Raw genomic sequence first — 12,735 nt, forward strand, 5'->3', positions numbered from 1 at the left:
GCTCGCAAGGGTTGAACTGCAGCCTGCACCAATCTGCGATTCCCACTGGCCGAGAATAAAATTGTATAGGATGCATTACAAAAATGCAGAATGGGGAAACAGCTATTCAAGCGCATCTGAATATTCTTCAGTGTTTGGGGTGTAGATGGATGGTGTGGGGTGGATTTCTCCCTCCTTAATCATTATTAACTATTGAGGGATTTCTGGACAGTGGAATTGAATTTTTTTGCGTATTAATGATCAGAATGAAAAAAGTTGCTTCGACTGTTCATTATGTGCTATGATAACTGGGTTTGAATTTTCTTTTCTTTTCTTTTCTTTTCTTTTCTTTTCTTTCTTTCTTTCTTTCTTTCTTTCTTTCTTTCTTTCTTTCTTTCTTTCTTTCCTTCCTTCCTTCCTTCCTTCCTTCCTTCCTTCCTTCCTTCCTTCAATTTTTTCTCCTTTTTTCTGTCCTTCCATTCTCTCTTTTTCCTTCCCTTTTCTTCCCACTTTCTTTCTCTCTTTTCCTCTTTTTCCTTTCCTTTCCTTCGCCTCACCTCACTTCCCTTCCCTTCTCTCTCTCTCTTCTTCCTTTCTTTTTCTTTCTCTCCTCTCCTTTCTCTCTTTCTCTCCTCCTCTTCCTTCCTTTCCTTCTTCCTTTCCTTCCTTCTTTCTTTCTTTCCTTCCTTCCTTCCTTCCTTCCTACAACTTTTTCTCTCCTTTTTTTCTGTCCTTCCATTCTCTTTTTCTCTCTTTCTCCTTCCCTTTCCTTGCCTCTTTCTTTCTCTCTTTTCCTCTTTTTCCTTTCCTTTCCTTTGCCTCCACTCACTTCCCTTCTTTTCCCTTCTCTCTCTTCCTTCCTTCCTTTCTTTTTCTTTCTCTCCTCCCCTTTCTCTCTCTCTCTCTCTCTCTCTCTCTTTCTTTCTTTCTTTCTTTCTTTCTTTCTTTCTTTCTTTCTTTCTTTCTTTCTTTCTTTCTTTCTTTCTTTCTCTCTCTCTCTCTCTCTCTCTCTCTCTCTCTCTCTCTCTTCTTCTTTCTTTCTTTCTTTCTTTCTTTCTTTCTTTCTTTCTTTCTTTCTTTCTTTCTTTCTTTCTTTCTTTCTTTCTTTCTTTCTTTCTTTCTCTCTTCACTCAAGTTGTCAGTATCCAGAAGCTGCCTGTTAAGGCAGCTAAAGCTCTCACTTTTCCTGTCAAAGGCTGGCGAGGAATGGTGGATTGGGCTCGCAATGCAGAAGACAAGGTCACCATTTCGAAAAGCATCTTCTCCACAGGAATATCAGGTGAGGCTACGTGGTGCCATTTCTCAGGGGAATGCAATCTGTTTATGCTTCGTAAACTTTTGTCCTTTTCGTGTTACATCCTTTTATTTTTGCTTTTCAAAAAACCCAAATATTTATTTAAGGAGAACTCAGAACTTAGAACACCGATCTGAACTTGGAGTTGCATAGCAGAATAGAACAGTATAATAGAGTTGGAAGGGATCTTGGAGGTCTTCTGGTCCAACAGGATTTATTTATTTAGTTAGTTAGTTAGTTAGTTAGTTAGTTAGTTAGTTAGTCAAGCAATTATAAGATAACAGGTATAAGTATAAACATAGTTATGGATACATGAAATGGATACATATAAGAAAAATAAAAGAAATAAAAATAAAAAAGAAACAATAGGACAGGGACGGTAGGCACGTTGGTGCGCTTATGCACGCCCCCTACAACAGTTGTCGCAGAGATTCTTTTCCAAAAGGTAACTGGACTTTCTTGTTGATTTTTTTTCCTTGGAAATATTTTGCTTCTCATCCAAGAAGAGGCTTAAATTCTGAAGAAGCTTCTCGGATGAGAAATGAAACATTTTTGAGGAAAAAAAATCAAACAAGGAAAGCCAATCATCTTCTTCTCCTCTTCCTCCTCTCCTCCTCCTCCTCTTCTCCTCCTCCTCCTCCCCCTCCCCCTCCTCTTCCTACCCCTCTCCTCCTCCTTCCCACCAACCTGACTCCTTTCTAGCTTTGATGATGCTATCTAGTTGGCTCATGAAATGTTTGCAAGAAAACAACCAAGCTCCGAACGTATCAAGGAACCCACAGTTTACCTCTAAGTTAAAAATATCCTTTTCCATTGGTTCATTATCAATCAAGTAGGTTTAACACTTAGGAAATCGAAAGAAGACCCAAAGTCTCCTGTCCTGCATGGACAGAGTTAATATTGGAGTTCTCTTTGAATTACCTGTAATCTTAAATAGGAAGAACACCTTTTCAAAGTTCTTCTCTACTCCAAATATATGTGGAAGGTCAGGCCCTCGGTGAGGTGCCGAGGCTCGTACATTCCTCTCTAATGACCTTCCCTTTCACAGAAGTAATTGAAAGTAACACAATTATTGGTGCCAGATGAATGCTAATCGCCACTCTGAGAAATTGCTAGGAGGGAAGAGATAAAGCTGCTTATATAGAATGGCAGGCAAAATATTAAATGTAATTTAGATTTGGCCCATCGTGGCAAATTTCTAGGTCAGTGGGCAGGTGGGAGATGGGGAGGCAAATTAGATTAGATTAGATTAGATTAGATTAACAGAGTTGGAAGCGACCTTGTAGGTCATCTAGTTCAACTTCCCGCCCAAGCAGGAGACCCTACACCAGGGGTCCCCAACCACCGGGCCCCGGACTGGTACCGTCCGTGGATCACTTGTACCGGGCCGCAAAGAAATAAAAATAAAATAAAAATGGCGGCTTTCTTCGCCTTCGGTGAATGCTGCTGGGATCAGGGATCAAGAACACAAAGGAAAGAAGTGGAGGGAGGAAGCAACCGAAGCCTGTCCTGCTCTCCGGCTCAGCGGCTTCAGTTTCTCCCGCCTCATTCTTCTCTCAGTCGCTCTCTCGCTCCTCCACCAGCCCAGGAAGAAACTGCTTCAAAGAAGCCGGCAGGGTGGCTTCCCTGTCGGCGCAGCTCCTCAGCGCCCGTTCACCCCACACAGCCGCCTGCAGTTCAATCCAGTGCTCCGTTCTGCCTGCCTGCCTTCGCTTCTGGTTGGCCGAGCAGCTTCGGCTGAGAATAATAACTATTCGCCTCTTTTTCTCAGCCGAAGCTGCTCCGAAACAACCAGAAACCAAGGCAGGCAGGCAGGCAGGCAGAACGGAGCACTGGGTTGAACCGCGGGCGGCGTGTGTGGGGGTGAACGGGCGGCGAGGAGCGCCGACAGGAAGCCACCCTGCTGGCTTCTTTGAAGCAGTTTCTTCCTGGTCTGGTGGAGGAGCAGAGAGCTGAATGAGAGAGGAACGAGCTGACACCTGAGGATGAGGCTGAGGGAGGGCGGGAGACACCTGAGGGATGAGGCTGAGGAAGGCAGGGCCGAGAGGCGGGGCTTCTCAGCTGTCCTGCAGGGACTTGTCCTGAGCCGCGGAGACAGCCCAGCGCTCAGTTTGAAGGCGCTCCTCAGCCAGGCGCAGTTCCTGAATCTGCAGCTGAAACCCTCCGTTTTAAATGTCCCAATAGAAGAGAATATCTGTCGCTCAGGGTTGCAATGAGGAGGCATTGGCACTCCTGACTTGGTGGTTTGCTGGCAGGCGTTTTATTACCCGACTAGGTAACAACATCAGATGTTACCTAGTCAGGTAATGAAACGCCTGCAAGCAAACCATCAAATTCGGACCCCGGTCCTTGAAAAAGTGTTTCTGCGTGAAACTGGTCCCTGGTACAAAAAGGTTGGGGACCACTGCCCTACACCATTTCTGACAAAGTTGAACACGTGTGGAAGTGTGAGATAGACTGCAGCAAATGTTAACACAACCAGTGGAAGAAGCTACAAAAAAACGTGGGGCAGGGAGGTGCATGTGGACCGCCAGTCAGGGGCCCATCATGCATCCTACCAGCACACCAAGAGTAATCTAAGAATCCATCCCTGAGCATATCGGATTGATAAAGAAACAATGGATGGAAACTGATCAAGGAGAGAAGCAACCTGGAATTAAGGAGAAACTTCCTAACCGTGTGGACAATTAACCAGGGGAACAGCTGGCCACTAGAAGTTGTGGGTGCTTCATAACTTTTAAGAAGAGACTGGACAACTATCTGAATGGTATAGGGCCATGATGAAAAACCTACGGCATGGCATTTGTGCCGACATGCGAGTCACAGGCAAACTTACCTCACTGCACATGTGTGCGCCTCCCAGCTTATTTTTGACCTGTTTGAGGCCTTTCTTGGCCTCCCAGAGGCTTGAGGAAAGCCTTTACAGGCTGAAAAATAGGCCCGTTTCATCACTTCCTGTATTTCCGGAAATACCGGAAGTGATGAAACAGGCCCTTTTTTAAGCCTGCAAAGGCTGAAGGAGCTTTCCTTAAGCCTCTGGGAGGCCGAAAAAGGCTTCAAATGGGCCGAAAATCAGCTCGGAGGTGCAGTGCAGGTAATGGGGTGAGGTGGGGGGCGCATTGTCTTCTTGGTGCTGGCACGCAAGCATGCATGGACAAGCACGCACACAATTTTTGGCACAGGAGCCCAAAAAGGTTAGCCACCACTGGTATAGGATCTCCTGCTTGAGCAGGTGGCTGGACTAGAAGATCTCCAAGGGAGATCCAGCTCTATTCCGATTGAAATAATGGGTATGGTATTCCTTTCCCCTTTTAGAAGTTTCTTCCATGACTTACAACAGTTCATTTAGTGACCATTCAAAGTCACAACAGAATTGAAAAAAAAAATGACTTATGACCATTTTTCACACTTACAACTTTGCAGCATCCCCATAATCACATGATCCAAATTCAGACGCTTGGCAACCGACTCACATTTATGATGGTTGCAGCATCCCAGGATCCTGGGTTATCCTTTTGTGACCTTCTGACAAAGAAAGTCAATGAGAAAAGCCAGATTCATTTTACAATCCTGGTTGACCCCCGAGGGCACAGATAAATTTCCAAGTGGCCTCAACGACTCTCAGAAAGAGTACTAATGACCAGATGACCACAAGGGCTATAGATCCTACTATCCTCCACCAGTCAGTCAGAACCGAAGAAGCTTCGTGGATGAGAAGTAAAACCTCTTCAAGGAAAAACATTTCCAGTTCTAAAACAGAATAGAATAGAATCCTTTATTGGCCAAGTGAGATTGAACACACAAGGTATTTGTCTTTGGTGCAAACGCTCTCAGCGTACATAAAAAGAAAAGATACATTCATCAAGAATCATAAGGTACAAATGGTAGCCATAGAGTACAATAAGCAATCAAATCATACTAGGAAACAGTCAATGAAAATCATTAGGATACAAACAACAAAGTTACAGTCATACAGTCATAAGTAAGAGGAGATGGGTGAAAGGACGGATTAATAGTGATAGTAATAGTAATGCAGACTTAGTAAATAGTTTGACAGTGTTGAGGGAATTATTTGTTTAGCAGAATGATGGCATTCAGGGAGAAACTGTCCTTGTGTCTAGTTGTTCTGGTGTGCAGTGCTCTACAGTGTTGTTTTGAGGGTAGGAGTTGAAACAGTTTATATCTGGGATGTGAGGGGTCTGTAGATATTTTCACAGCCCTCTTTTTGACTCGTGCAGGATACAGGTCCTTGATTGAAGGCAGGTGGGTAGTAATTGTTTTTTTCTGTAGTCCTAATTATCCTCTGAAGTCTGTGTCTGTCCTGTTGGGTTGCAGAACCAAACCAGGCAGAGGTGCAAATGATAGACTCAATAATTCCTCTGTAGAACTGTATCAGCAGCTCCTTGGGTAGTTTGAGCTTTCTGGGTTGGCGCAGAAAGAACATTCTTTGTTGTGCTTTTTTGATGTCCATTTTAGGTCATGTGATATGATAGAACCTAGAAATGTGAAGGTCTCTACTGTTGATACTGTGTTGTCTAGTATTGTAAGAGGTGGTAGTACAAGAGGGTTTCTCCTAAAGTCTACCACCATTTCTATGGTTTTGGGTGTGTTCAGTTCTAGATTGTTCCAGTTGTCTCTTGAAAAAGCACCGTTGGGACATCCTATCCCACTGTCCCCATAGAAAGCTGCTGACGAAATGCAGCTTGCAAACTTGCTCGGTGGGCCCTCGTTTTTTTCAACAGTCATTCCCAATTTCTATTTCTGAATAGTATTTGTCCCAAGGGCCAGTGTCCCTTCTGTGTGGTGCAATTCTGTTTAGCAATTCTGTGTGGTGCGATCTAATTGTGCTCCAGCCAATACGTTTTTAGGAAAACACAAAATGGAAGAGGCATTTAATTGGAGCAGCAGTGCTGCAATGGGAATAAACGATTGGACTAATGCAAGCTGGATGGTTGGGACTGCTAATTGAAATTGTACTTAAATACCCTTGATAAAAAAGGGTTGTATAGAGGCAGCTTTCTTGCTTCCCAAAACAATGCAAAGAAGCGACACCAGCTCAGATAACAGATAACAGATAATCAGAGTTAGGAGGGACCATGTAGGTCATCTAATCCAACCCCTGCCCAAGCAGGAGACCCTACACCATTTCTGACAGATGGCAGTCTAGTCTCTTCTTGAAAGTCTCAAGTGATGAAGCTCCCACAACTTCAGCAAATCACAGGAGCCATTTTTTAAAAAAATTATTTTTTATTTGATTTATTTGATTTGTCAATCACTTACAAGATAATAAGTATAAGCATAAACATACTTATGAATACATGAAATGGATACATATAAGAAAAATAAAAAGAAACAATGGGACAGGGACGGTAGGCACGTTGGTGCGCTTATGCACGCCCCCTAGAGACCTCTTAGGAAAGGGGTGAGGTCAATAGTAGAAAGTCTAAGGTTAAAAGTTTTTGGGGTTTGGGGAAGAAACCACAGAGTCAGGTAGAGTATTCCAGACATTGACATTTGATGGATTCCATCTCACTCTGGGTTCCCCAGGCCCGCTATGAGAAGCTGCCCCAAAGAGGAGGGGGTCCATTTATTTTCCAAAGCACCAGAAGGCGAGCCAATGGATGGAAACTCATCGAGAGAAGCAACCTGGAATTAGGGAGAAACTTCCAAACAGTGAGGACAATTAACCAGTGGAATAGCTTGCCTATACACACACACACACACACAGACACACACACATTCTACTTCAGTAGGAGTTGGACTAGAAGACCTTCAAGGTCCCTTCTAATTCTGTTAAAGGTAGTCCTCGGCTTACAACCACAACTGAGCCCTAAATTTCTGTTGTTAAGTGAGACATTTGCTAAGTGAGTTTTGCCCCATTTTACAACTTTCTGGCCGCCGTTGTTAAGCGAGCCACTGCAGGTGTTAAGTTGGTAACCCGGTTTTAAGTGAATCTGGCTTCCACATGGACTTTGCTTGTCAGATGGTGGCCGAAGGGGATCATGTGATCTTGGGACATAGTCATGGTCGTAAATATGAATCATTCGTCAAGCATCCGCATTTTGATTGGGTGATCATGTGGATGCTGCGACCAACAGTTGTTAACTGTGGAAAAAAACAATCAGACGTCACGTTTTTCACTGCTGTTGTAATTTTGAATGCTCATTCAATGGACTGTTGCAAATTGAGGATTGTATTCTGTATTCTATTAAATAAATCCAGCTCTCCTTTTTTTTCTTGCTTCCTGCTGTTGTGATTTTTCTTCTGTCCTCACTCTGCTTTGTTGCTTCTTCACAGAGACCGATGACTCCACCATCTTTGTGGTGGGCACGGTGATTTATCGCAACCTAGCTGGGATCCTGGGCCTTCAGAGGTAAGGTGGAGATGGATGGATGGATGGATGGATGGATGGATGGATGGATGGATGGATAGATAGATAGATAGATAGATAGATAGATAGATAGATAGATAGATAGATAGATCTATATAGATCAGATGTGGGATTCAAATTTTTTTACTACCAGTTCTGTGGATGTGCTTGGTGGGAGTGGCATGGCTTGGTGGGCATGGCTAGGTGGGTGTGGCAAGGAAAGGATCAGTGGTGGGATTCAAATTTTGTGTACTACCCGTTCTGTGAGCGTGGCTTGTGTGGCAAGGCTTGGTGGGCATGGCTTGGTGGATGTGGCAGGGGAAGGATACTGCAAAATCCCCCTTCCCTCCCACCCCACTAACCTGCTTTCCAGCTCTGTTCTCCTGTGCAGGGCAACAAAAGAAGACCCAGCTGATCAGCTGGGACTTGGGAGGCAGAGAATAGATGTAGCAGGCCCAGTCAGAGGTGGTATTCTGAACTACTCAAAATTTCTGCTACCAGTTCTCCAAACTACTCAAAATTTCTGCTACCAGTTCTCCAGAACTGGTCAGAACCTGCTGAATTCCACCTCTGATTAGATAGATAGATAGATAGATAGATAGATAGATAGATAGATAGATAGATAGATAGATAGATAGATAGATATGGGAAAAGCTTTTCCCTCTTCTATACATAATAGAATCCCCTATGCTACCAGGCTAGAAATCCTTGGTTTGGATAATTTTGAACTGCGTCGCTTGTAGTCAGACTTAGGTATTGCACACAAAATTGTACGCAGTAATGTTTTATCTGTAGGTAACCTTTTTTGTTTTAATCGCAATAATACTCACGTGAACGATCATTTTAAACTCAATGTGAATCGTTCTAAACTTGACTGAAAAATACGACTTTTGTGCGGCAGCTGTTCAGATGCAGTCAGAGACACTGACACAAACTTATAGCCTTTTATATAAATATAAATGTAGTTAATGTTTACATGTACAGCAGTTTTTGTCATCCTCCAGAAAAGGAAGAATGTAAGATAGTCAGGATCGTCATGAGGTAAATCTAAAACAGTATCCAGAACACACAGAAGAAAAGGGCTGGAAAATTTATTGGGGGTCTTTGCTGTATTTTTATAGGAGAGAGAGGGGGGAGGGAGGGAGGGAGGGAAGGAGGGAGGGAGGGAGGGAGAGAGAAAGAGAAAGAGAAAGAGAAAGAGAAAGAGAAAGGGATGGCTAGATATAGATACATATATAGATAGATACATATCGATATAGATATATAGATACAGATAGATACATATCGATATAGTAGATACATATCGATATCGATAGATATAGATATTGATACATATCGATATAGATACAGATAGATACAGATACATATAGATACATATAGATATAGGTAGATAGATATAGATATAGATATATAAATATAGTTAACATTTAAATTTACAGCAGTCTTTGTCATCATCCAGAAAGAAAAAAACACAAAGATAGTCAGGAACACAGGAACATCATGAGGTAAATTAAACAGTATACAGAACACCCAGAAGAAAAAGGCGGGAAAATTTATTGGGATTCTTTGCTGTATTATTGGCATTGTTGCCTTTTATATCTCTGGGGAATTCTGGGGGTTGAGTAACATCCACCCATGTTAAAGTTACTAAGGTTGAGAAATGGTGTCATAAAATTCTCCCCATCGATGCTTTTCTACTCTCTGGATGTACTTTAACCAGATCATCAGGACATCATCCTGAGAGGACATCTCTGTTGAAAATTAACACATCCGTTGTTATTTCTTCATTGCATATTGTACCTCACTGCACTGCAGTAGCTGTTTCAGCAACGGCTTGCTGATTCGGATGTACTGAATCTATAGATCCAAAAGGGCCTTCGGGGAGATCTTAAAACCTCCTACCACAGCAGAGAATTGGAAACCTTGCTTTTTCAGTCAGAAGCAGGGAATCCACGGTGCCTCCTAAAAGCCGATCCAGTGATCCCAAAGGGATCTGCAGATCCAATAAAAAACTGCAGCTGCCTCTATTTTTGCAGACTTTGCTAGGGGATTATTGTCTACAGGTATCATGAGAACGAAACGGAATCGCAGCTGAAATCTCTTGTTTGATTCTCACCGCAAATCCATTAACTACCTTGGCGTCCTCCTCTCAGTTGGGAAGCAGAGATGGATAAAAAGAACCACTACAATCTTACGGAAGAAGACAGTGATGAAGTTGGACAATTATCAAGAAATCCTAGGTTGCAGTAATGAGAGGGATAGAACCAAGACCTTGTGAAGTGTTAGCACCGCTTCATAAGGCCTTGGTAAGGCCCTACTGCATCCAGTTTTGGTTGCCACGATGTAAAAAAGATGCTGAGACTCTAGAAAAAGTACAAAGATGATTAGGGAACTGGAGGCTAAAACATATAAAAAAATGGTTGCGGGAATTGGGTATGTCTAGTTTGATGAAAAGAAGGACTAGGGGTGATATGATAGCAGTCTTCCAATGCCACAAAGAAGAGAGGGTCAACTTATTCTCCAAAGCACCTGAAGGCAGGACAAGAAACAATGAATGGAAGATAATTAACAAGAGATCCAACCTAGAAATTAGAAATTTCTTGACATTGAGAACAATTAACCAGTGGAACAGGTTGCGTCCAGAAATTATGGGTAACTGGAGGTTTTTAATAAAAGATTGGACAACAACTTGTCTGAATCATCCAGCAGAAGTTCACATACTTTGAGTACGTGATGTGGGCAGCTGATGGTGTGGAAAAAACTTGAGTGAAGCAAAAAGAAGTCAAGGGTGGAAGGACATCTTGGCGTGTTGCAGGATGAGCTGCACATGGTGCTGGAGGCAAGCTGGGAGGGAGAACATTGGACCATAAACTCCACAAGAGCCAGATCCAGCTGAGTGTCACTGCACTGACTGCCCCTCCTTTTTTTGGTCACGATGAACACGTAACGTGAATAAACATTCATTTCTCAGCCATGCAGTCTTTGACAAAGCTATGTCTGCGGAAGATTTATTTTTATATGGAACTCACTTCGAATTGTAGTGTCTTCCTTTGTTTACAGTTTCTCTCAATTGCTTTGAACGACAAAGATCCCATCAGTGCAACTTGCAGCATTAAAGTCAATAATGGAGATGAGGATGTTAGCAGTGTTAATAGTCTCCAATTAAAATCTCCCTGAATCTTCCTTTCCTTTCCCCTTCCCTTTCCTCTCCCCCTCCCTCCCTCTCTTTCTTCTTCCTCTTCTACTTTTTCTTCCTCCTCCCCCTCCTCCCTCCTTCCTCCTCCTCCTCCTCCCCCCCTCCTCCTCCTCCTTCCTTTAACAATATTTTAAAACAACCAAATAGTGGAGACTTTCCCACTCAGTTCAGGCATTCAAAAAGATCACTAGACTCCTTTTCCCTTACTGCTAAAAATGATATATTTTGTTTTTTATGGTTAATTTTTCATCAATGACAGACCGAGTGCTTATCTGTACAACTTCTTTCTCACTAACTGATATTATAGCTTTGCATAATTCTTTATTTCCATTTTTTTCTCTTTTAAAAATATATTTTAAAGAAATTCTTTAAAAACCAGGCACACAAATGTGATTTCAGGTTACTAATCGCGATCTTTGAGGATTTTTATAAAGCTTGCTATGGGACTTTGAGAAATCCAATTTATAAGGCATTTCATAAGCATGATTTTTTCTTCTTAATGGTCTCCAAGAGAGGCCCAGAGGGATAATCTTAAATTAATGATAGTGATGATATTAAATGAGAGTGATGGTATTAAAATAATAATAATAATAATAATATGCAAGTTGTTTATCTACTGTTGCTCAGCATGTGTAGGCATAGTTTAAAAATCAGCAGGTTGAAGCATGCAATTTTGGAAAGTGTAAACAGCACACTACGATATTTTGATCTGATTTTTAGTAGCTGTAATAAATTTCAGGACTGTAACACACGCCAAAACATTCAGTTTTAGTTGCCATGATATTTTAAAAAGATATTGAGACTCTAGAAAGGTTGCAGAGAAGAGCAACAAAGATGATTAGGGGACTGGAGGCTAAAACATATAAAGAACAATTGCCGGAATTGGGTAAGGCTAGTCTAGAAAAAAGAAGGGTTAGGGATGACATGATAGCAGTCTTCCAATATTTGAAGGGCTACCACAGAGGAAAAGGATTCAACTTATTCTCCAAAACACATGAAGCAACGGATGGAAACTAATCAAGGAGAGAAGCAACAGAACCAAGGAGAAATTTCCTGATGGTGAGAACAATTAATCAGTGGAACGGCTTGCCTTCAAAAGTTGTGGGTCTTCCAACACAGGTAGATTTTAAGAGGAGATTGGACAACCATTTGTCTGAAATGATATAATGTTTCCTATTTGATCATCTTTTCTTAAAAGCCTCCAGTGATGTTGTTGTTAGTTGCGAAGTTGTGTCCTGCAGTGATGGAGCCCCACAACTTCTGGAGGCAAGTCATTCCCCTGATTAATCATTCTCAGTGCTAGCAAATTTCTCCTAGGTTACTTCTTTCTTTGATTCGTTTCAGAATAAGAATAACTAGGGTAGAGCTCTTTCTCCAGGAGAGCGGGGATCCGCTCTCCTGCACCGCCGAGGCTTCGGCGCTGCCACGCAAGGGCTGCAGACCCGGGGAATGTTAGGAGGAACCTCCCACACAGCCCCGCCGATCACAACTTTATTGTTGCTGCCGCTGGCCAAGCCACTTTACAACTGACTCTGGAGCTTCGTTACTGCCGCTTCTCTGCTGTTCCGGATTAATTTGATCGCTCGGGGTCTGGTAAGAGCCTAAAGAGCGAAGAAGGTGGTGAGACCATCCCAGGGCCACTCCATGTGGCGGGTGGCCATTTTGAAATTGCCGGGTGGCCATTTTGTTTCAGAGGAAAGTGCTTCCCCAAGGCCTCACAGTCTTCCTGACTTACCTGGCCTAGGCAACAGGCAGCACTCCATGGAGGAAGCTCACAGCACCCTTAGTGTCTGCTCTGTTAGCTAGATGGAGAGGGAAGCCCCCCCCACTATCTGGGCCCAAATGACTGGAAGAAACCCAAAAGATAGTCCAGTCTCTAGTCCAATCTCCTGCTCA

General features: G+C 42.8%; 1 protein-coding gene across 1 annotated transcript in view; it reads left to right on the plus strand.

Annotated features, from left to right (window-relative positions):
* ADGRB1 (adhesion G protein-coupled receptor B1) overlaps nt 1–12,735 on the plus strand; it is a 380,456-nt gene that overhangs the window by 223,148 nt on the left and 144,573 nt on the right. The window contains exons 14-15 of the mRNA XM_087958904.1: nt 1,115–1,258; nt 7,571–7,646. Coding sequence (XP_087815030.1) covers nt 1,115–1,258; nt 7,571–7,646 — 220 coding nt within the window. The remainder of the gene's footprint in view (nt 1–1,114; nt 1,259–7,570; nt 7,647–12,735) is intronic.

The sequence above is a fragment of the Notechis scutatus genome, chromosome 3 (genome assembly GCF_049901735.1).
Source record: "Notechis scutatus isolate UNSWTSFEM ecotype Mainland chromosome 3, rNotScu1.2, whole genome shotgun sequence".
In the NCBI taxonomy this organism is placed as follows: Eukaryota; Metazoa; Chordata; class Lepidosauria; order Squamata; family Elapidae; genus Notechis; species Notechis scutatus.